This window comes from Mercurialis annua, linkage group LG5, assembly GCF_937616625.2.
Source record: "Mercurialis annua linkage group LG5, ddMerAnnu1.2, whole genome shotgun sequence".
NCBI lineage: Eukaryota > Viridiplantae > Streptophyta > Magnoliopsida > Malpighiales > Euphorbiaceae > Mercurialis > Mercurialis annua.
In genome coordinates, this window is record NC_065574.1 from 12,038,654 (window position 1) to 12,063,282 (window position 24,629).

At 33.7% G+C, this 24,629-nt stretch overlaps 6 protein-coding genes and 1 long non-coding RNA gene across 11 annotated transcripts; all 7 read right to left on the reverse strand.

Annotated features, from left to right (window-relative positions):
* Positions 1-1,794: 1,794 nt before the first annotated feature.
* On the reverse strand, positions 1,795-5,153 carry LOC126683155 (uncharacterized). Of its 2 annotated transcripts, none has more exons than XM_050378989.2 (6): positions 5,043-5,153; positions 4,759-4,894; positions 4,417-4,631; positions 4,050-4,290; positions 2,478-2,614; positions 1,795-2,388 (listed from the first exon to the last, which is right to left on the reverse strand). In XM_050378989.2, the coding sequence occupies exons 2-6, from the start codon at positions 4,883-4,885 to the stop codon at positions 2,161-2,163; spliced, it is 948 nt and encodes a 315-aa protein (XP_050234946.1). In that variant the 5' UTR covers positions 4,886-4,894; positions 5,043-5,153; the 3' UTR covers positions 1,795-2,160. The 2 variants fall into 2 exon arrangements, with proteins under 2 accessions (XP_050234946.1, XP_050234947.1); XM_050378990.2 differs by lacking the exon at positions 5,043-5,153 and adding an exon at positions 5,001-5,018.
* Positions 5,154-9,259: 4,106 nt separating this feature from the next.
* LOC126682953 (serine/threonine/tyrosine-protein kinase HT1-like) lies at positions 9,260-10,362 on the reverse strand. Its single transcript, XM_050378745.2, has one exon. It carries the CDS (start codon positions 10,292-10,294, stop codon positions 9,377-9,379), a length of 918 nt encoding a protein of 305 aa, XP_050234702.1. The 5' UTR covers positions 10,295-10,362; the 3' UTR covers positions 9,260-9,376.
* A 1,006-nt stretch (positions 10,363-11,368) lies between these two features.
* LOC130015457 (uncharacterized) lies at positions 11,369-12,221 on the reverse strand. The gene is made up of 2 exons (XM_056105668.1): positions 12,132-12,221; positions 11,369-12,055 (listed from the first exon to the last, which is right to left on the reverse strand). Exons 1-2 carry the CDS (start codon positions 12,207-12,209, stop codon positions 11,450-11,452), a joined length of 684 nt encoding a protein of 227 aa, XP_055961643.1. The 5' UTR covers positions 12,210-12,221; the 3' UTR covers positions 11,369-11,449.
* A 61-nt stretch (positions 12,222-12,282) lies between these two features.
* On the reverse strand, positions 12,283-13,440 carry LOC126680157 (uncharacterized). Its single transcript, XM_050375214.2, has 4 exons — positions 13,430-13,440; positions 12,957-13,352; positions 12,485-12,871; positions 12,283-12,403 (listed from the first exon to the last, which is right to left on the reverse strand). Exons 2-4 carry the CDS (start codon positions 13,113-13,115, stop codon positions 12,299-12,301), a joined length of 651 nt encoding a protein of 216 aa, XP_050231171.2. The 5' UTR covers positions 13,116-13,352; positions 13,430-13,440; the 3' UTR covers positions 12,283-12,298.
* Positions 13,441-13,461: 21 nt separating this feature from the next.
* On the reverse strand, positions 13,462-15,176 carry LOC126680158 (uncharacterized). The gene is made up of 3 exons (XR_007641066.2): positions 15,071-15,176; positions 14,441-14,539; positions 13,462-13,850 (listed from the first exon to the last, which is right to left on the reverse strand). It is a non-coding gene; the product is annotated as an uncharacterized LOC126680158 (long non-coding RNA).
* Positions 15,177-16,114: 938 nt separating this feature from the next.
* On the reverse strand, positions 16,115-18,185 carry LOC126681477 (uncharacterized). Its single transcript, XM_050377014.1, has 4 exons — positions 17,792-18,185; positions 17,310-17,594; positions 16,717-17,170; positions 16,115-16,613 (listed from the first exon to the last, which is right to left on the reverse strand). The coding sequence occupies exons 1-4, from the start codon at positions 18,183-18,185 to the stop codon at positions 16,115-16,117; spliced, it is 1,632 nt and encodes a 543-aa protein (XP_050232971.1).
* Positions 18,186-19,878: 1,693 nt separating this feature from the next.
* Positions 19,879-24,168, reverse strand: LOC126682766 (uncharacterized). 4 transcript variants are annotated; one of them, XM_050378522.2, is made up of 5 exons: positions 24,040-24,168; positions 23,068-23,218; positions 21,830-21,994; positions 21,022-21,314; positions 19,879-20,932 (listed from the first exon to the last, which is right to left on the reverse strand). In XM_050378522.2, exons 2-5 carry the CDS (start codon positions 23,189-23,191, stop codon positions 20,120-20,122), a joined length of 1,395 nt encoding a protein of 464 aa, XP_050234479.1. In that variant the 5' UTR covers positions 23,192-23,218; positions 24,040-24,168; the 3' UTR covers positions 19,879-20,119. The 4 variants fall into 4 exon arrangements, with proteins under 4 accessions (XP_050234479.1, XP_050234480.1, XP_050234481.1 ...); XM_050378523.2 differs by having other exon boundaries at positions 23,068-23,212; positions 24,040-24,159; XM_050378524.2 differs by lacking the exon at positions 24,040-24,168 and adding an exon at positions 23,922-23,991.
* Positions 24,169-24,629: the final 461 nt, after the last annotated feature.

Consider the following 24,629-nt stretch of genomic DNA (forward strand, 5'->3'; position numbering starts at 1 on the left):
CCTAAAATCCATCGCAAATTCCATATTTTCTAATCTTTTAAAAAAATTATTGAACCGGTTAAACCGAGAAACGGTGGCCTCACCTTAACAATAAAGTCAAACAAGAAACACTAGTCTCAAAATTATTTAATGTAAGCCCTGGTCTCAATATTATTCAATTTACTGTTAAGTTGAAAAATATACAACTGTTAAGTTTGGGAAATTATAAAAAGCAAAGAATAAATCCAGTAGTCTAGTGACTAGTCTAGTCTTTAACAAAGTTTAGAGCAGTGTATGGAGGGCGAGGGAGTGGTCGTAAATGGGTCAAACTGACACTTTAGAGCTGGAGACTGTCATGAGCTCAGCTGGAGACTGTCATGAGCTACGAACCATGTCCACACATTATTACATGGTCCATATCTGCTCAGCTGAAATCTTTAAGTTGAGCATTCTGAAGACAACTTTCCTGAGCTTCTCAAATAAGAAGACAACAAATTGCAGATAAAATATCTGAGCCATGGAAAAAGATACACAGCCCAAAGAAACTCTTCTTCAAGGAGCTCAAAAGTCGTTCCAAACAGTTTCTGGAAGCGTTGTCGAAGGTTCTCAGAATGCTTCCAAGCTAGTTACGGAGAAGGCAACCTTGGCGAAAGATGCAGTTCTCGGAGGAGCTCAAAACACTTATCAAACAGTTTCGAAAACCGTCGTCGAAGGCTCGCAGAACGCTACGCAGTTCGTTACAGAGAAGGCGACAACGGCGAAAGATGCTGTGCTTGGAGGAGCTCAAACAACTAAGGAAACTGTAGTGGGTGCAAGCGTTACTGCTAGAGATTACGCGGTGGGAACTAAAGATGTTGCTGTAGAGAAAACTAATGCTGCCGCTGCTGCTGCTGCTTCCATCAACCCTTTCGCTGCTGCTAAACCATGATTCGGAATTCTTAGCTTAAGTTTTTAATTTAGTCTTTGTAAAATAAAGGCTATGCTGTGGACATAGACCATCGCATTTCTATTCCTGCTTTTGCTTGCTATGTATTTCCAGTCTTCAATTAATTTCAACTTTAGTATATGTTAAAAAAATTTGTTGAGTCTTACTTTTTTGCAGTTCTTATGTTTCGGTGTTCAATTACTGATTGCATTTGCTTCTAAATTTGAGACTATAGTGCAGAGATTAACTAGAGATTCCATTTTTAAAGAAAGTTGAACAAAAGCCATATCATCGGATAATAAACTCTCTAGGTCACTAAGGTTACCTTGAATTACAAAATAATCACTAAACTTCATTTTGTTACAAAACAGTCACTGAACTATGCCTTTTGTTACAATTGGGTGTCACTCATATAAAACACAATGTTTTTGCTTACGTGACAAACCAAAATTACAAAAAGGGACATAGTTCAGTGACCTTTTTGTAATAAAAAATATAATTCAATGACTTTTTTGTAATTCATGAAAAGTTTAGTGTTCTTTTTGTAACAATATTAGCTTGAAAACGGTGCGTTTTATATAAGTGACACCCCTTTGTAACAAAAGGCGTAGTTTAGTGACCATTTTGTAACAAAATGAAGTTTAGTGATCATTTTGTAATTTGAGGTAATCCTAGTGACCTAGGGAGTTTAATATCCCCATATCATCGTTGCATATACTCTGCGGAACGAAAAAATAAAATAAAAGATTTTAAAAAAATAGCTTTCAAGGATAAACTGAAAAAAATTGGAGGACGATAAGAGACAAGTGGTAGCCGGGGATCAGTTGTTCACCCTGCCTTCTTGAGTCTTGATTCTGTTCCTGCGTAGGTCTATAGCTAAAACAAACCTCTTTCAGAAGATACCAAGCCAATGACAAAAGCTCAGTAGTAAAGTTCAACAAACATTAGTGAAATAATTATGGTTCTACATTTCAAAACTAGTAACTTCATGATAAACTTGGGAAAAGCAAACGGGCATGTAGAAGATATACAATTGAAGATAATTTCGGTAACTCAAAATTCCAACTGCTTTTTGTTAAACTAAACAAACTTCAGTATGGATTCTAAAAACAACTACTCAAATCAACCATAACCCAATCTGCAATAATGTCGTACTACACTGAACCTGCAACAACTACAGATTTGCAGAAACCAGTAGAGCATTAAAATTTCGATCCTCCGGCTATACCCTCTTGATCAAGCAATAAGCACATTCCTTAGTCAGGCAAAGCAGTTCCTCGCTCAAGATTATTCTTAATCTCCAGAGTGTATTTACCAAAAGCTCGTTCGATCTTCTTGTTGAAATGTTCATTACGGTCATTGATTGAGTCAATATCCTTGTCTTCATGAAATTTCCTCCTTCGACTAAATGACTTGCGTTTCTCTTCCCGATCCTTAAGTTCCTGTACCATCCTGTCAATGTTTTCTTCAGAGACCTTTGGTGCCTAAGAAATTGGAAACAAAATACATCATTTCCATTGGACTTAATAATTCTATGTTTACTCGTATGCATAATTTCCAGAAGAGTAACTACCTTTCCATATTGGAGACTCGAGGCTTCTCGGTAGAACTCGGGATCAGCTTCTTTCATTTTGTTATACTCTTCTAGGTCAATCTTAATGTTCTTTGACCTTTTCTTAAAAGCCTTGTATAGTGTCCTCTGATTGAATACTGTTAAAGCATACATATCAGTTTCAGTTCATGATAGACTTCACCTAGATATGCATATAAGAAACCACAAACATTATCTCACATACGGTATCAATAAGAGGCAATCATTTATAGTATAGTGCAAGTAGATGCCTATTATTACAGTAGATATACACCTGAGACAAGCACCAATATCAGTAGAAGAGGAATACTATTAAAGGTGAAAGAGAGCAGAGGGGACAAGGAGTTCTAGGGCGCGAGGCGAGGAGCTTGACTTTTGAAAAAAAGGCGCCGAAAGAAAAAAATGTACAGTAAAATATATATAAAGTACGATGATCATAAACCCAATGTATTTTAAAAGCTGTTTATACATAAATTAAAAACTTGAAGAAGAAAATACGTCTCGAAGAAGAGACCGACAGACTGCTGCTGTTTGATTTCTATTTTGGCTTCAAAACGTGTGCTTTAATAGAGTTTATATTTTAAATGTTGCAAGGTTAAAATGATATTAGGTTACGGTCCTTTTTTAGAGTTTAATTTTAACTAAACATATACAACAACACGAGGCAAATTATTAGGGTTTAATTTAAAAAAGTTAAAAAGGGCCTGCTTTTCACTGAGGCGCGCCTGGCCAGCGCCTCACCTCATGGAAAAGGGGCCTGAGGTGATGTGGCTTGCCTCTGGGCAGGTGAGTCCCCTTGGCCATCGCCAGAGGGGCCTCTCACCCGAGGCACACCTCTAACAACTCCGAATACAAGTATTCGTTAGAGTTGGGTACCTATAAACTGTATTTTCTTGATACAGTTGAGTGTTACACTAGATAAAAATGAGCAGGCAGATTAACCAAAAAAGCACTGTGAATCGAACTCTCCTAAAAGAGTATACAATAGTTCGTGAAAGGTCCTGTATCTGATAGTATCAGCCTGTATATGAGCTAATAAACTTGTATGAGTACAACATGCGATGATGATCCAATACTAATACAACTACTTTCTTATCACACTTGACTATCGATGGGCTATTGTAGTTTCCTTCCTAAAGAACATTAAAGCATGTCCTAATTACTTTCATATCACACTTGACTGTCGGATAGGTTGTTGTAGTTTCCTTCATAAAAAGAACTTTAAAGGATGTCCTAATTCAATTTAATAAATCATCAAACTACTCAACCAAATCTCCTTCACGTATGGGGGTAGGATGCAATCATGCAAGTTCATAAGATTTCTTTCTTAGAAAGTAAAACATTCTTTATCATTCCATACTTTGAATTTTGAATCAGAATACACACATAAGAAACCACTAAGCAAGAATAGACAAACATATGAATGCTACCATAGGAAATACATGCACATCTGAATATAGCAGAAGAATAAAAAATCTGAACAGGCAAAAGTAAAACTAGAAGAGAACATAATGAAAAAAAAAACATAATAGAAAAACAGAGAATTGAACATACCGTCCCAACTATATGGTGCAGGCTCCTTTTCCCATTTCTTATATTTTGCCTCTGCTGCCTCTTGGGTGTCCAGCATATATGCATTTGACATCTCCAAACCATTAGCATCTAAAAGTTTGCCAATCTTCTTCTTCCTCTCGTCAAGCCATTTTTGTTTGGATATACCCCTCGTTTCCTGCGGGGGTTCCATTTTCTTCTTTTCAGCTACCATTGCCGTTTGATTTGCCTTTCTAGCCTCGTTCTGCATTTAGGCACAATCAGACACAGTATTTTCTAAAATGAATACATACCCACAACAAAAAGAGACAAAATAGAGCAAGAACTTAAAACTTAATTAATGTGCATAACTTGAAAATTTTAAACTCACCATCTTTAGCCTCAACTCAAACAATTTCTTCTGCCTGCCAGTAAGTTCTGATAGGTCTTGTACATTCTCCTGGACTGGGGAATCGTCACCGTCGCCGCCATCATCACCATCCGACTGTCGGCCAAGCTCCCGTCTTTCCTCATGCTGCTGCTCCTCAACTTGCTTCTTAGAAGCAAGTGCAGTAGATTGAATGCTCCGGTTTTTATCTTCAACAACTATCATAGCATAATAGAACAGCAATCAGGACAAGAACACAATTTACAAACATCATTACAATAACCAAGCAACAAAAAAAAGAGCATGTACAGCTAAAAGAAGCTAAAGTGATAATAAATAAATTACCCTGGTCGAGTTTTTCGGTTCGAGCTTTAGATTCAGCAATTTTGATGAAGCAGAATTCAACACACTCATGATAAGGATTAGATGCATTTATACAATCGGGATGAACTCTCCTCTCTTCAACTACCATTTTTTACAACTGCAATTGCATCAACAGAAAAAATTAGTCTAAACAAAACAAAACCCTAGTTTTTCAATCTCAATGTTATTTAATGATTCAAAGGAAACCCTAGATTATAACGAACGGGTAATCGTGCAATTGAGAAAAAATTAATGAACTTGCATACATTTGAATTAGAATTTTGGCTTCAAGAGAAAAATTGAAGGAACAAATTTTCAGATTTTTCTGTTTCCAATCTGCAATTTTAAGAAGTCAAGAGTGTTTATTTACAAAATAATTATGGACTTTTTTTTTTGGCAAAGGAGCAATTGTATTAATTTCGGTAAATAGAAGTACATAATGTTTGTGAGAACTAGATAACAAATATTACAATAATAACTCCTAAAAAGGAGGCTTTAAGGACTTTTTAGCCACTTCATGGGCCATCCAAGTACAAATTCGCTTAACATATGCAAAGTAAGCGAACGGTATAAAATTATGACTTCTATTATTGATGAAATATCTTTCTCGACTTATTCCATTGTCTTCACAACTTCGGGTGATATTATTCCTGAAAGACAATAAAAACTCCAATAAGTGAAACTCAAAATTTTCATACAAATCATACCAATAAGTGTTACTATATTATAATTGCATCAGAACTTATCTTGAACATTGCAGTAGAGGCCTTTATCAACGTACTTTAACCTCATACGGAGTACAATATCCTCCCAAGGAGTATGAAACCTCACAAGGAGTACTTTAACCTCACAAGGAGTACTTTAACCTCACAAGGAGTACTTTAACTTCACAAATTGATTTGATAAATTTTATGTATAATTAATGAAATCTAAATAGAGTAAAAAATAATATATAAGTATACATATATTTATGGACAATTTGATAATTTTCAGATTTTTTAAAAACAAAAAAACTGCCACCATTAGAAACTCTCATAAATTAATTACAATCAAATAGACCCATCGTAAAAAAATTCAATTATTAAACAAAAGATAAAATATCCCAAAAACCATGCATAGTAATATTATTTTCATGTAAAAATATTCAGTTAAAGAAGATAACTTGAACTTGAAGATAAAAGAACAGGAAAAATGAAGGAAAAAACGGTTACTAAAATAGCCATATCTAACACATAATTATGCAATTTCATGATTAATAATACAAAAAATCAATCAATAAAAATTCCTCATATAATTGGTAAACACTTAAATCCCAATTTTTGTTATTTATTAGAAGAAATAAAAATGAGTCAATTAAATTGTTATTTAAAAGAAATAATAAAAGAAACTCAGAATCATAAAAAAGCAAATAGGAATAATAAAATTGAAGGTAGAAACTTGAAAAAATGAAGAATGCTATTGATTAATTTGGTTCGTAAATTAAAGTTTATGAATAATTTGGGTCATAAATTAAAATTTTAGAGCATTTTATAAATTATTATCCACAAAAAGCGCAAACACATAAACAATAAAAAATAGGAAAAAGGTACCTTACTGCCTGGATAATTAAACAAATTTTGTCCAAAACATTCATGCAATGCAGGTGAAGAACTAATAAAGAAAACTAAAAAAGAAGGTGTTTAATTGGTTCATTCTTGCATATAAAGTTTACTTCTTGTAAATCGGAAAGTAACTACCACTGACTTTAAAAGACTTTAAATGTGTTGTAAATTACTTTTAAGTAAGAAACAAATTAATTTTATTAAATCTTTCATGAAAATGGTTTTTTCTGAAATTATAGTTCTAATATTTAATTTATTTGTGAAAAGCCAATTTTTCAAGAAATTTTGGCAAGAAAAGTAGCACATAATTATTGTGTAACATGACCGTTTTCTTTCTGTTATTTTTTAGATTTGGAGCAAATTAATGTCAATCGTGATAATTGGTAATGGTTTGATTAATTAGAAAGTGAAATCTTCATATAAACATGAAAGAAATTTCATAGAATTTTACATTTCCTTATTAATTCTAAAATAAGCCAAAAAAAGCAGAAAACTACCTTCAAGAGGCTGATGAAGTTACCAAATAAAATCATAGCCCCATCAATAATTGGTTAAAGAAGTTAAATTCATTATATCTATATTAATCAACCAAATTCATATGTTGAACGAAAAATTACTTGATGTGTTTTAAGCAATCTACCAAACAGTTATCAAAATTCATAGTGACTTTTCATCGACAAAGTACAAAATATAACTAACTTGTTGGAGAGCAGGCGGCGGTGGAAAATCAAGACAACAGACGAAAGAAAAGAAAGAAACGGCAACGGACCACAGAGAAGATGAGGCAGCGGATTTTCGGAAGAAGGGGACGGCACAACCGTCATCCAATGGTGTTGTTACAGTAAACCACGGCACAATCGTCGTCCAATCTCAAGTTTATATGTTACAGGTCAACCGCCATCCATAATAGTTGTTTAAACCGCATGGGGTGGATGAGAAACAAATCTTAGTATGTTATAAATTGAAAAATTAAAAGAGAGAAAGCATACCTTAATTCATAGTAGAAGATAATTGCAAATTCTAAATTGCATGCAACAAACTAAACAACCGGCGGTTACTGACGGTTTAATAAAGACGAAGATGAGCACATCGCCATTTCTTGTTCATTTAATATTCCTCTGATTTCTATCAGATCCTTTTGGCTGTTCATCATATGGTTACTTGGTAACCGTTTCTCAAAGTTCCAAGTGGTAACCGCTTCTATATATTTTCTACGGAAATTGTACTGAAATTGTTGTATGGATGAACGGTAGATAACTTCACTGACTGATTTCAACCGGTTATGGAGAAAGCAGAAAATTGCAGCGGATGGACGGTTATCGACGGTTTTATGTTGTTCTTCCATGAATTGCTAAGCATGAATTTCCCTCTATAATTTCCATTCTCATTGCCAAATTGCTTACAAAATTATTCGTGTGTTTCTTAACCAAGAATCAATTGCATGTAAGAAACAAGCATACGCTTGTTATCAAGTACACATGCTAGTTCATACACGAATGGCAATAATTGAGAACTAATTAATTGTTACTAAATTCCATTTCAAAGACCAAATCTTTCTTCTTTGTTTTTGCAGCCACCGTGGCTACTGCCGCCAAAAAGCAATGGGATTTGAATATGAAGTAAAAGGGTATTATTAGCAGAATGTAATGTCATTGGAGACACTAAAACAAGATTGGAAAGTGATTTTTCATTGCTAAAGTGAAAAAAAAGTGCTGAATTTCAGAGAAAAAAAGGAAAAAAAATGATATCTGTAAATCGGAAAGTAACTACAACGGATTCATGCATATCTGTATGATTTTAAACATCTTATATTTTAAAATATTTTAGTTAAATTTAATAATTTATATCAATTATATCTAAATGGTTTAATTTAAATATTTAATTTAATTATTAATTAATACTCCCTCCATCATATTTTAGAAGTTTCATATTCTATTTTAACATTTTTTATTTTAAAAGTTCGCCTTATAGGATTATAAGACATCTACTTATCGTGTGATACGTGACAATAATAAATATAATAACCAATCATTAAATATTACCTTAATTATACTACATTAATTATAGTTAAAATTTGATTAATTAATATATTATTTAATGATTAGCTATCACAATTATTATTGGCACGTGTCTCACGATAAGTGGATAGTTCACAATCCTAGGTGGCGAACTTGGTTCATACAAGTATTTCTCAATGTACATACTTCTAAATATATCATTAAATAATAACTTTTTGAAAGATAAAATAAAAATATGATTCCGGTAATTAAAAAGAAACTAAATAAAGTATAGTATACATATTATAATTAAATGATAGTTCAGTAAGTTACTCGCTAGTTTAATACCCCCAAAATATTGATATAATTTTCAGAGCTTTGTAATAATCAATTTCGGGTTAAATATTTTTGAAATTACTAAACTGTAATTTTTTTATAAAACGATTTTCAAATTATAAAAAGTCACAAAATAATTATCAAATTATTAAGTTCTTACAAAATAATTATCCATACCATCAAGATGATAACCCTATCATGAAAAAATAATAGCTCGGCAACCGTTTTATAACTTTCTAATTTTATAAAAAAACAAACAAACTTTAATTTGGTCACCATTTTGTTATTTTATAGTTCAGTAATTACCATTTTGTAAAAGAATTATAGTTCTGTGGATGCAAAAATATTTGACCCGAAGTACAAAATTATTGATCAAGTTTACAAAGCTATTTATGTGATTGGAAACATTCTTGATTCTCTCTTTGTAATTAATCTTCAATTCAAATAAGAATAGTCATTAGTAATCATAAACAATGAATTTCCTCTTTGTCTGCAACACAACAAACAATCAATCAAGAAAACATATCAGAAATTACCAGGCCAAAAACAATAACAGAAAATTCTTCATAAAGTATAAAAAAATTACAGATTGTCTATACAATCATACAAGTAAATACTAGTATGCAACAAATTTTTAAAAAAGTCTCTGTCTGCAATTCCTTGTCGTCAAGTATCAAATTCTCTTTCTAATTCTTGTAAAACCTGGACGATCAACCGAAACTCCGGCCTCTTACAAGGTTTCTTAGACCAGCATCGTTCAATCAAATCTCTCAATGCAGGACAGCAATCTTCAGGAATAACAGGTCTCAAATCCTTATTCACTACTGCAAACAAAACCTGAAAACCTTCCAAATCTTCAAACGGAGTTCTTCCGGTTACCAATTGCCATAGAATTAGACCAAAACTGTACACGTCAGCCTTTGTTCCGCCACCTTTCTGTTCTATCACCTCCGGCGCCATCCACCTGTAAGTCCCCGCAATCTCAACCCTAGCCGACGATGATGATTTATTACAATCTGCCTCCAAACAAGATGACCCAAAATCCGCAATCTTCGCGTGCAAATCTTGATCAATTAGCACGTTTTCCGGCTTCAAATCGCGATGAATAACTCCTTGCGAGTGAATATACTCCATTCCGCGCGCTATATCCAGAGCAAACCCTAATAGTTTTCTAAACGAGAGAGACTGGCATCCATTGGACTTGTACTTGTTAAGAAAAACCCTTAAAGAACCTTCGGGTAAGTACTCCGTAACGATGTAATAATCAGACCGATTCTTGCACCCGCCGACGAGTTTTACAACATTAGGGTGGTGAAGACGAGATAAAAAGCCAACTTCTCTGTAATATTGGGTCTGTATTCTTGACGATGAACTTTTATCCGGAGGGGTAATAATTTTAACCGCGACTGGTAAATCTTGATACGAACCATGACATACAGTACTGTCTGTACCACCAGCAAATCTGTGACCTAAAACCAACATAGATAGATCCATTAGCGCTGAATTAACAGGATTAACGCTGTTTTGTTCATGATTTCTTGTGAAGCAAGAAACCGTATTCGTGCAACCCAAGGCATTCCCCATTGCTGGAATTAAAACTAATTACGAAAGAAAAGTAAGCCTAGGAGAAGAATGAAAACCTGAGATGTGTAGATTTGAGTAGAGACTAGAATTGTTAATTGTGATTAAATATATAGGGTTGTGAAGTTTCCAGACTCCCAAGGGAAAGTGTTAATCCTAAATATATGAGGATATATATTTAGTAATTATTGTCAATTTGTGAAACGTTAAATATTAAGACGGCTTTGTTTTTACGTCAATAATAATCAAAAAAATAATTTTGCCTTGTGTTTCTTTCTCAACTGAATCCACAAGCTCAACTCTCTACGAAGGGTTTTTCTCAACCAAATACATACTGACATGTCCTACCTCCATTTTCAATACTCTCAACCTAGATTTACACTTCAAAAATTACAATAAAAATACATATTTTTTTTTACATCTTAGCGTATTTATAAATCTTATTATATTATGATTTTTAAAATTAAAAAATTTAAATTAAAAATTAAAGAAGGTTGACCATTTAACCGGTTAACCATTTAAAATGATTTGAATTTTTAATTATGCAGTGTTTAACTATATAATCATAAGATACAAACTTTTTAAAATAAATTTTATAGAATCAAATATTAATTGTAGTCTAATACAAAGCTTGGGTTTTTTCCCAAATAATTCCTACTTAAAAAACTATTTCCCATTTAGTGTCTCTTGCTTGAATTCGCAAGTCATACTTGCGGATTGACCCATGAATCCGCAAGTCAGACTTGCGAATTCAAGCAATAAACCCTTAATCACCCGATTAAGGGTGATTAACCCTTAATCGAGTGATTAAGGGCTGACACCAATCATTGGGAGACAATTTTATCTCCCAATGATTGGTGATTGGAATTAATGATTGGGCATTTAGTGCCCAATCATTAATCCCAATATATCAATTAAAAGAAATTAATTTATATAATATTCTATTTTAACAAATACCTACTAATTTAAAATTGATAAAAATATTAAACATTAAAAATTAAATACGCTTAGTACTAAAACTATTAAAAATATTAAAAATTAAAAATTAAAAATATTAAAAATTAAAAATATTAAAAATATTAAAAATTAAAAATATTAAAAATTAAAAATTAAAAATATTAAACAATATTATTTTAAAATTGTTTACAAGTACTAAAACTAGTCACGATATCGAGCCGGTTTCCGCATGCGGGTTCTCATGTCATAACCCTGCTGAGTGCGTCGGTGACGTGAGGTATCAGTCACAGGGTTATAGTCGCCACTGTCACCCTCGTCACTAGTATCAGAATCGTCGTTGTCTTCTGAATCGTCACTGTCTTCGGCTGTAGGCTGGTGTGGCTGTTCAATAACCGGAGCTGGAGTAGTGTCTCGCAGATCCTGCGAGGTGATGTCCGGATACAGTGTAAAACTAGGAGGCATAAAATGCTGAAACCGATCACTGGAAAACGGATCAGCAGACAGATCTGCACCAGAGCACCACGGCTCCGTAGTCGAGAAATACATCTGCGAAGGATCTTGAGCCTGAGGCGACCCAGAAGGTGGTAACTGATGTGACGATGACGCCTGTCCTGCAGTAGGTGCGGCGGGATAGTAGAACAACTGTTCAATGAAATCTGACTCTGTCGACGTACGCCATGGGACATCTGAATGCGTCGGCGGTGCAGGCCATGACTGATCTGACTCTGGCTGAGCCGGCGTACCTAGTGGAGTATATCCCATCTCTCCCAGATATGAATGGAAAGACGGAATCGGCGGCTGGCGAACCTGAATAATGAATTGATTAGATTTATAAACTGAAATAGAAGATTATAAATTACAAATATAATAAAATAGGTCGAACCTGTGAATCAGATGGCGCAAAAGGATCTCGAGTGTTGGCAAATGTCGTATGTCTAAAAGATGAGTCACTATACGGCATCGTCGCCGGGGGGACCTGAACAACGTAACTTATTAAATTGTAAACTAAAAATGTAAATTATAAATTAACTACAATAATAATAAAGTAACTCAAACCTGTGACTCAGATGGCCCTGGTCGATCCTGTGTGGTCGTAAAGGTCGTATCTCCAAAAAATGAGTCAACATACGGCATCGACGCAGGCGGGACCTGAAACTATAACATCGGGTAGCACTAAGCGTAAGAGCATAAAATACGAGTTAATCAAGTGAAATAGTATATTAAATTGTCTCAAACCTGTGGATATGATGCTTGGGGTGTCGGCCCGGAGGTTGACCCGTAATGTTGTCTTTCCCAGTAGTCCGGCTGCGGTATGTCTGAGGTACCCGCCACCTCCGTGTGAAAAAATAATGGCTCTGGGATAGGGTACACATGCTCTGGACGGGGCTGTGGAGGCATTCTGCGTGGCTGTCGACGCCGCCCTCTAATAGAGCTTAAATCGACCTGACAGGGAGGGAGCGGAGGCAGCTGGTATGGTTGGTCCGCTGGCTCAGGAGGGGGAAGTGTGACGTCCCTGCGATCCTCCATGGTAGCAAGCTGAGAACTTCGTGCAGCAAACCTAATCCTGCGAGCGGCACTCGAACTGGCCTCCCCCGTAACATGGGTTCTCTCCTGCAAATCGCGCTGTGACAATATACAATAAACCGTCACTAGTATTATTAATGAAAATTAATTAAATGTAAATAGTTTTAATTTACAAAATACGTACACTAGTGCCAGCCTCTGCACCCTGAAGTGTAATCCATCTCCGGCATCGACGCCTATACCAGTCCATGTACTGGGAATGGTAATGGGGTGGGTGCTGAAGCTGCCGGCCCTGAACTACAAACGCGTTTCTATTGTTCCAAAGTTGCACCCAGTAGTCCATCTCATATGCGAAGCTCGAGGAACCCCGGTAGCGGACGTTGTGAAGCTCCTCAGTCTGCAAGGGGGGCAACGGAATAGGCTGAACTAGGCCGAACTGCTGAAGCACCCTGTCTGGCTGGTGCCACTCCACAATGTTGTAGTAAATGAGTGGGACTCGCGCACGCCAGAGATGTGCCCCATCGAGGTACTCTCGAGGGATCGAGCTGAGAATATCGTCAGAATATGGCTGCCAGTGGATCTGGACAATAAAATCGAACACACTGTCAAAATGTGGTTAATTATGTAAAATTAAACTGAAATAACTACAAAACTTACATCCTCGTATCGCAGGCCCACTCATTTAACTCCAAATTATCCAGCGAAATTTCAGTTCCACCCAAAATCCGGTACTCAACGTAGAACTCCATAATTCGTAGATTCGGACATCTCATAGATTCGGTTAGTATTCCAAATAAATGGTTATTGTCCTGCACTAAAAAGAGTGCGTACGAATCTACTTCACCCCTTACAAATTTAGGCAGTCTGAATAAAATTTGTGTAATCTCCACTTCTGAGTTAGTAGAGTTCGGTCCGCTACAAACTGCCCTTTTACAAATGTTAACCAATTCATCGAAATTCATTCGTTCACTGAGTGGCATCTCCACTCGACAACCACCGTGATATTCTACTCCACGGGGGGAGTTTACAATTTGCCCATCGAACCATATCAGAAAGGATACATTGAGTGTCGACATTACTACACATTTTTTTACAAAAAATTAATTATCTATATTTAATATTTGTCCATAAATTAAGATAACAAATTCAAATACAAAGCATCTTTTAATTACATTTTACTAGCACTAAATAATTATAACAATTATTTCTAATATTTAATTAACAATATAAAAATGAGTTCACTTTTAACTATTATAATTTTTAAATATTTTTAAAAGTTAAATAAAATAGAAAAATTCTTCTAAACATTACTAATCCCTAACATTTTACTAAAATGTAATTAATTTTTATTATTATCTATTATACTATTTCTTTAAATCATGCCATTTTTTAAAATTATACTTGATTCTAGTATTTTATTTAATAATGATAATACTTACTTACCATTTTACATTATAAATACTATATAATAAATCAATAAATTCACAAATAGGATTTTCTAATTTTTTTAAACATTAAACTAACATACTAAAATTTTGTTTATTATTTGACTAATTTTTAATTTTAATATTCACAGTTATAATAAATACTCTAAAAATATCAATTGAAATTAATTATTAACATCTAATTAACAATTTATATTTAAATTAAAATAAAATATTTACTAACCTCTTGTAGTCCACAAGCAATAATACACTATCCGTTATTAACGCCTAGCTCCGATACGCTGTCCGTCGTTAACGCCTAGCTCCGATACGTTGTTAATTCCTAGCTCCGATATTTGTAAATTATAGAATTGTAAATTCAAATCAAAAAATTAAAAAGGTTTTTTTAAAAAAAATAAATAACATACATTGTGGCATCCGGGTGTGTTGAAAATGCACACCCGGAGTTCTTTATATACAAATATTTTTCTAAAAATTACAAATCCCTAACATTTTACTAAAATGTATTTAATTTTTATTATTATCTATTATACTAATTTCTTTAAATCATACCATTTTTTTAAATTATACTTGATTCTAGAATTTTATTTAATAATGATAATACTTACCATTTTACATTACAAATTTTATATAATAAATCAATAATTTTCACAATTAGTATTTTCTAATTTTTTAAACATTAAACTAACATACTAAAAAATTTAATTTTTTATTATTTGACTAATTTCTAAATTAAATATTCACAGTTATAATAAATACTCTAAAAATATCAACCCAAAATTAATTATTAACATCTAATTAACAATTTATATTTAAATTAAAATAAATTAAAATAAATAAAATATTTACTAACCTCTTGTAGTCCACAAGCAATAATACACTATCCGTTGTTAACGCCTAGCTCCGATACGCTGTCCGTCGTTAACGCCTAGCTCCGATATTTATAAATTATAGAATTGTAAATTTAAATTGAAAAATTGAAAGGATTTTTGAAAAAAAAAATTAGCAGCTAATGGGTTTTTTTTTTTAAAAGAAGTGTGGCATCCGGGTGTGCTGAAAATGCACACCCGGGTGCTAAATATATCTAAATGTATCCGCAAGTCAAACTTGCGGATACATTTAGTCTGATTCCCATGTGGGAATCAGACATGTCTGATTCCCGCATGGGAATCAGAACTGATTCCCGCATGGGAATCAGACAGGTCTGATTCCCATGCGGGAATCATTACTGATTCCCTGTGGGAATCAGTTTGACCCGTCAGGGTCAAACTGATTCCCACAGGGAATCAGTTAATGACCTCCTTAATTACGATTAAGGAGGTTTTTGCTTGAATCCGCAAGTATGACTTGCGGATTCAAGCGGGAGGCACTAAATGGGAAATAGTTTTTTACGTAGGAATTATTTGGGAAAAAACCCTACAAAGCTTCACTTATGTTTTTTTAACAAATAAGAATATGAAATAGAAAAAATATTTTGTTTTAAGCATTTTAATATGTAAAGTTATGAACTACTTATAATCTGGTTAATTGGTTAACCACGGTTTTTACTTCATGTTTTAAACCTAAACTATTAACATAAGATTTACATGCAAATATCAAATCTAAATCTACGCTCTTAGACCGATTAGTGATATTTTCAGTTTGGTTTTTCAGTTTGATTTTTTTTTTAATTTTTACAAACATGTGTTTTATTTTGAGATATTAAATTTTAGTCTTTACATGTTTGTTAAAATATGAATTTTTGTTAGTGTTTTAGCGTACAATAAATAATATGGCATTTGCCAATTTATTTTAAAGACTTTTTGTTTGTATTTGTACGGTACAATAAATAAGATGGTGTTTGCCAATTTATTAGATTAATTATAGAACAATTACAACAATCCATAACAGTCAGAAGCTACAGCCAGCAATCTGAAATTGCTCCATCTAATCTAGAATGGCTTTTACTTAGAACAGAAAAACTAATTCTCTTAGATACAATATTAACATCCGGCCTACTACCTGAGAAGATAGTATTATTCCTTTCTAGCCAAATATGATAAACTGTAGAACAGAAGGCTAGTCTTCTTATCTTGGTGCTGGTATTTTTGCCTCCATATTTCCTTGTGAACCAGCTAATTTCTCTGTTCCAGACCAGAGGAGGTCTGTTTATAGCACAAGCAAATAACACCTTCTTCCAAACTTCACTGGAAAAAATACAGCTAAAGAACAGATGATTAATAGTTTCCACACAACAATTGCATAGGCTACAGTTAGGATTATCAACTGTACCCCATCTGAACAACTTATCTCTGGTTTTTAGCCCCCTCTGAATAACCATCCAGGTTATAAAACTATGCCTTGGTACAATATGAGCCTTCCAAATAAGCTTTGCCCAAGATACTGAAGAACCAGTACTGAAGTAAGACCAGGCAACTTTAATGGTAAACTCTGTTGTCAATTTTGTAGAGAACTCTATCATTCCCTTCCGAATTAAATGAGAAATTATTTCTTAGAAACTCCCAGGCTTGAAGAGTCTGCTCATCCATAGCATCTGGAAAATACCAAGTACCATTCCTGTAGACATCTGCAACTTTAGCAGTTTTTGGAATGTCTGCATCTGTAATATTAATAACAGGATACAAATCAATAATAGAATTACCATTAACCCAGGGATCATACCAGAAAAGAGTATCTTCTCCATTGCCAATCTTGCATTCAAAGATCTCTTTAGCCATTTCCCTGAGTTTAACTAGATTCCTCCAACTCCAAGAAGCCTTATATGGTTTGGTTATCCCCCAGTAGCTAAGTCTTTTCAGAATAACCCAGTGAGACCACAATGAACACTTGTCTGTAAGCAAGAACCATATCTGCTTCATAATTGCAGCTTTATTCCATAACTCAACTTTTTTAACTCCCAAACCTCCACCCTTCTTATAAGTACAAATTGTATCCCATGATTCCCCCATACTTCCTATCAGTAGCATTGCCCTTCCACAAAAAAGATCTACAGATTCTTTCTATCTCTTGAGTTACTGCTTTAGGCTGTATAAAAATTTGGCACCAGTATGAATGAAGGCTCATAAGAACAAAGAGAATAAGCTGCAGTCTACCTGCAAAAGACAAGAACTTAAAATTCCAAGATGAAATACGACTTGTAACTCTCTGAATCAGAACTTGACTATCAGTCTTAGTGAGTCTTCTTGAAATAAGAGGCATTCCCAAGTACTTAACAGGTAGTTTCCCTTCAGCAAAATCCATAATGTTCAGAAAATTAACCCTGTTATGAGCAGATACATTTGAGAAGAAAATTGAACTTTTCTCATTGTTAACTTTCAATCCAGAAACTGACTGAAGATGAAGTAAAGCTTCCTTCATATAGCTGACTGAAGTGTTATCTCCATGGCATAATAAAAATAAATCATCATCAAACATAGATGATTAAGCTTCAAGAAATTGCACCCTTTATGAAATTTAAATGAAATCCTGCTCCCAATGCACTTCAAATATCTGGATATATAGTCCATAACTATGACAAAAAGTATAGGGGAGAGTGGGTCCCCTTGTCTAAGCACCCTGCCTCCTTTAAAATAACCAAACAATGAGCCATTTATTGCCACAGAGTAAGTAGGTGTTCTAACACTCCGCATTACCCAATGTATAAACCTCCTAGGAAAATTCAGGTTTAACAGCATTTCTTCTAAGAAATCCCACTCTATTGAATCATATGCCTTCCTCAAATCCACTTTCATTGCACAACTAGAAGGGCCACTATCATTATGATAATCATAAACTAACTCATGCGCCAGCAACACATTGTCAGTGATTCTTCTCCCTGGAATAAAAGCACACTGACTCTTATCTATAATAGAACCAACACAGGAGCTAAGCCTAGTTGAGATGATTTTAGTAATGCACTTAAGTATGACATTACAACATGCTATAGGTCGATAATCATTCAAACTATTAGCACTTACTAGGGTGTACATGGTTTGATTTAACTGGTTTATTATTGAGAAAATTACCCTTGGTACTCTTTTTTTTTATTGATCTTTGCAAAGCTACTCCTATAAAGTTTAAGTTTCAAGCGTACATAGTTTTTTAAAGTTTGTTTGCAAAGTTACGTTGTTTCATGTACCTTGGCCTTAATCACTGTTTCTCTATTTCATTACCAAAATTGATTTATTTTATTATTATTTTTGTCATATTATATATATAATTACGGCTTCTCTATTTCTTTACCAAATTTGATTTCTATTTTATCATTATTTTTATCATATTATATATATTTAAATTTTAACTTATTAATATATTTTAATTTTTTATTTAATCTTTTATGTTTCATTACTCAAATGAGGAATCCCTCCTTTATAAATATTTTTATTTGTTCGTTCTCAAGCAACATATAAAATATACGAATAATTATACAATACAACGGTTGCGCCACGTCATCCGTGTAACAAACCAATGAGGTGTTAGTCATGTGCAAATATTTAATAATAATAAAAAAAGAAATAAATAAAAATTCCCTATCGCAAATGCTTATTGGCTTGTTGTAAAAATAACGTGGCACATCGGTTGCGTGGAATAAACACTCAAAATATACACTTCTTATTGTTTTCATTTTTCACTTTAAATACACTTTAAACATCTCCATATTAATTTGTTGACCTAACTCTGCTTTATAACCCCCCACTACAGATTTGAGTTTAAAACATTCACTCTTAGGCCAAATGTTGTAAATAGGCCAAACCTTTTAAAAAAGTTTCATAAAAATCCTGACATTTTAATTTTATTGATTTTGGCCAAAAACTGATTATTTGATTTCACAAAAGTCCTAACCTTTCAATTTTGTCGATTTTGGCTAAAAATAAATTATTTGGTTTCACCCAAAAGTCCTGACCTTTCAATATTTGACATGCCACATAGGCGTCACATAGGCAAATTGAAATCAAATTGAGAGTTGGCCATAATTGAAACCAAATAATTTGTTTTTGGCCAAAATCGATAAAATTGAAAGGTCAGGACTTTTGTGGAACTTTTATGAAAGGTTTGACCTTTTTACGATATTTGGCCTTACTTTTAACCGTAGAGAGAGAATGTTGTCATCAACAAAAAAATAGAAAAGAGGTCATATGGCTATCTCTACAAGCTCAGGCCCCATGAATTAGTGAAACCGGATCCCCTTGCATGAGATCCTTACTAGTTTTATAAATCTTTTAGCTTCCCTATTAATGAGAAAATACAGAGATATCATAGATAAACAACTCATAATGAGATTCTTATAGTGATAAGGAAATGTATTTTGGTCATACTCTTTTTCATAAACTTTACTCATATTCAGATCTAGTGCGCAACATTCTTTTTGTATTTTATCATATGCTTTATAGAGTAAAATTTTGAAAAACAATAATAGTATTATCCGTAATAAGTCTACCTAAAATAAAAACATTATGAGAAATGCGGAAAACGAAGGTAAAACAGACTTCGGATTATTAGCTGGTATCTTAAAAATATTTTTATATACTATGTTGCACAAACTAATTGGTGTGAGGTATTTCATGGATGGTTTTGTGTGATTCAATTTGGTCTATATAGAACTTGAATTCAAGAAATCTACCATTGGAAAAAGACCTTATGTCAAATAGAGTTATAAAATAGAACATACATTACCCAAGAAAATAAGGGAAATGTTGGTTTTGATATATATTGCATAAAGCAAAATAATAAAAAAAAAAGGACTCCCTATAAATCAACTTCATGTTTTGTAGAACTAATTAGCAATTTAGCATACAACTTAATTATTGAGGTACTAAAAATAACAAACTTCAAAGCCTAGTATTACCCACATTACACTGTATCATACAATTACCTTTTGCAAGTATACTACTATATTAGAATAGACAGAAGTCATCCATTTGCATCACAAGATCTGATCTCCCAGCGGTTTCGAATTAAATTTATCAGCCTGAGACCTTAATGACAATATGGTTTCACTTAATTCAGACGATTCGAGCTCAAGCTCCCTCAAGTGAGCCTCCGTCTCCTCGATTCTTGCTTTAGTGTCCGCTACTTCTTTTTCTTTCTCAAATAATTCCTGCGTCATGGATTGTAGTTCGCTCCTTGTTGATTCGATTATATTATCACAGTTTGTTTTCGCTTCCTCGGCGGCCTGTTGCTTATTATTCAGCTCCACAGCCTGCGTCAGTCCATTCAGTATGTTTCGCAACCAGCTAACATCAATTTGTGCCGACTCTACGTCCTTAAGAACAGCCAAAAATTCTTTAACTTTTGATTTTGTTAATTGACTAAGAGAAGTAGACTGCAACTCCTGAACCACAGAGCACAAGCATTCCAAGTAATATGTGCGTAAAGACGCTGATTCCAATCGACAGTTTGCTGCTATATCGCCATAGTTGTCGATAATTAACTGTAAAATAGAGGCACTATTTGCTCGCACATGATATTTCCCCACTGACACACAGGAATCAGAAATAACAGATAAAATATCTTCGTCGTCACTCTCTTCAGTAGCACGCGATAAGCCTGAGAAAGTGAAGTTCAGGGACTCAATACCTCGAGCATTAGACATTCCATCATTTTTCGCAGTAGGAGAAGAGGCTGCCCGTGGTGAGGCAGGAACTTTTACACGGTCCCCCTGTCCGGGTGGTGGTGCAATGGCATAACAGGTTAAAGTACCCAGTGAAAGGCTTTTGGGACTTTTAGGAGCTTCAGGCTGTTAAAGAAAGAATAAGTCTCCCATGTCAATTTGACATCGAATTATAAAATTTTGTATGCGGATATATGTAAGAATAAGAAAATAACCTTTAAGATCCCAGATGCAGGTACGATTTCAGATGACGGAACTTGTCCCTTATCGAAAGAATGACTCTGAGAAAAACTTTCGTCCGAATGTTGCTGAGATGAAGAAGAAGAAGACTGACTATTGTCTGATTCAGCTTTCTTTTTGGCTGGAAAAGGTGACCGAGGTGATGGAGAGTCGGAAGGGTACACTACTTTCGCAGGGGACATATTGTTGGCCTCTCGAGGGGTTCTCGGCTGAGATTCAGATCCCTTCTTTTTTCTTCCAAAGCTTAGAGAAGCCTCAATGAAGGACCCTGCAATAAAAATAGGCAATAATGATGAACCAGTTCCAGAGTATTAAAGAGTAAAAGCTGTGTAGAAGATTTTCATCCTTTCACTTAAAAGTTCAATCAAAGTCCTGCCTAGCTGCAAAGAATAAAGCATTGTACAGATTATTAATTAATAGCGGAAAACGCATGTTTTACGAGTAAGTTCTCTGATCAAGAGATTCCTAACTTCCTAAATCTACCTTAAATTAATAAATTAGGCCTAAGCTACAACAAGAAATTACAACTTTCTCGAAAATTCGGGTATCCATAATAATTACCAAGGTTTTGTTCCCAAAATCCTATTCTTTTAGGAATCATCAATAAGACTATAAAGAGCTTGATTCATTTGCCATTTCAAAGTACTCTCATTTTGTTAAAAATATTTTATACTTTTAGTCGTCCTTCGCTATATTACCACCTGACACCCAAGAGAATATTACATCTTAGGTCCAAAGCCATTCCAAATCAAATGAATGTTAACATTTGAAAAGGGGGAAAACCTGATTTTTTATTAACCCCCTGTGGATAGGCTTCAGCATTTTTATAGGAGCAAAAATTGTCACATTGATGGTAAGGATTAGAAGCTTTAGGACAAGTCGGGTCTCCTTTTCTTCCTCCATTCATCGTTTTGCTAAGCCCAGCGTCATTTTTACCATTGTGATAATCTAAGCAAAGAAGAAGGAACAAATTATACCCGTGTATAAAAAATATTCGTCTTACTAGAGACTCCGTAAGCACTTTCTTAGTTCAATAAATATCATTACAGCATAGTATTTTGTTGACAGTACTTTGTTTATAAGTACCAACTGTCAAGAATTCAAGTGAGTGAGATAACAACCATAGACAGGACGACTAAGAATCTAGAGCAAGATGTGTTTTTCTAATCATATGTGCTAATTAGTTTGACACCTAATGGTATATCCATATAGCATAAGAGAGTAGAGATAATGTTCAACGAAATGAGAGGGCTTAATAAGTCCGAAAGACTCCTCTTTTCCAATACGCTTACCCTCCCTCTCAAATACTCTGCTTAGCGTGGCCGCAAAGTAGAAAATTTCTTAAGAGTAGAGAGACAACAATGACACCAATAGCAAGCTAAAGCTCCAATATATCCTGTTTTTGTCCCCTATAATTCAACCTCAAGAAGGGGAAACCGGGAAAGGTGACAAAAGAATCACTAGAATAATTACTTAAATCTAAAACAGTTAGGATATTAACTTGAAAGAACGCATTATACCATGGATTATACTTTTGTACACTCTCTTGGTAAAACTGCTATTGGATAAATAGTGAAGAAGGTGTTTGACAATGCTCATATTATTGTGTGAGCTCAAAAATGCTAAAACTGGAATTTAGGCAAAAGTTGAAGACAATATAAGCGACTTCATTAGCACGCGGTTATGGAGTTAAGTTAAACTGTACTGCACCTATTGAAACGTAAATGGCTTCACATCCGCCTAATACAAGCTATAGTATCTTATAAATTAAGAAGGCAATTGGCCCATGGGGTTAACCAAATCTTAGTCTTTACATTAATTATCATCGACGCAGCTGTTATGTTAGGCACTTAACTATAGCCAAGATCATTGTCGAATTGAGATGCAAATACTATTACTGAAAAACGGATTGAAAGTATCTGGATCTCTCTAATATTCTAGCAGATCTCATGTAAAATATTATGTTTAAGAAGAATAAGTTGGTAAAAATAACACAGCAAAATCCTAATAGTGAATTCTACCTGACTTTTTCTTGTCCTTCCGTCCGTGGCCATGTGCTATTTTTTCCAGGCAAGCTACACCGCATTCGTGGTAGGGATTAGCCGCATTAGCACAATCTGGATGCACTCTTCCATTATCAGTCATTTTTACTGTCAACTTCTAGCACTGCAACTAAAAACAGAGAACACAACTAATCAAGATCCCTTCAGATTTACTTACCAAATATAAAAAAGTTAAAATGAACAGTAAAAAAACATATTGGTTTTCCTTCTCCTTCCTTTCTACATAATTTAATAAAAAGTCCATTTGAAGCTATATTTGGAAAATGTGCAGAGAAATCTAATTTCTCAAAAAACAATTATTCAAACTTCTAAAAAATACATAGAAACATCAATCTTATAATATAATCAAACTTAAAAAAACTCAAAACATATATGATTAAAAATGATTTTTTGTATGAGAATTGACAAAGAACCAAGAAATTATCACCGAAGAAGAAGCACACAACAATACACTTATGACCAAATCATACAAAAATTACACTCATGACCAAATAAACTGCTTAATTTCTCTTAAAACAACAAATTAAGCAGACCAAGTTTAGTTTTTTTGTCAAAGAATTTAATATTATAAACCAAGAAGCAATCAAAGTTCCACTTCTGGCAAAAAAGTTTTTGTCTTCAAATGAAATTCATACCACCAATTGAGTTGACCATGTTTTCAAAACCATTAAAACTCTCAACTTTTCAGCTAAAACAACAGAAAAATTCTAAATTCCATTAAAATTTCAATTACACAAAAAAGAAAAGAAAACATTTTCCAATCAACCAAACAGAAAAACAAGAGTAAGAATCAAGAAACCAAGAACATGTACATAATAAACTGCAAAACAGCCTTGTTCATAACTTCATATACAAGAAAGAACAAGCAAAACAAAACTTACATAAATTAAAACTTTTAAAGAAATTATGAATGAAAGAAAAATCAAATACCCAGGAAGAGAGAGGCTGGTCCAGCTTCAGAAATGTGGTTGGCTTTGGCTTTTCTCTGGACGAACTGTTTGACTAATATTTCTTTCTTTTTATTTTTCTCTTTCTTTGGCTTAAATAATACTTTTTGGGTTCATCAAAGTCACCACCTTTGACAAACTCTTATGAAAAGAGGCCCCTAGCCTGTTTTTCTTTTTTCCAAGTTTGACTAATAGACGCAATTGGGTAATTTACATTTTGGTACCCGATTTATCGATGTTTTGCAATCTGGCAACCGAACTTTATTTTAATTCATTTTAATGTTAGATATATAAAATATTATCAAAATATCTTTGGAATCTTATTGAATCAATAAATGTATGCGTTAATTTTTAATTGAAAATTTATTGAATTTTTTTTTTGATGGAAATAAAATCTGGTAGTTAGGTTTTATTTTTCAAACCGCCCTTGAAGTATTGGCCTAACTGATATTCAAAGTCGATAGCTCAGGAATGCACCAGAGTGCCTTAGCTATTTGGGTTAAATTTTACTGGAAAATTATAAGCATATAGTATAATTTTATTGAGAAATGTTTATGTAGTGTTTATTATGAT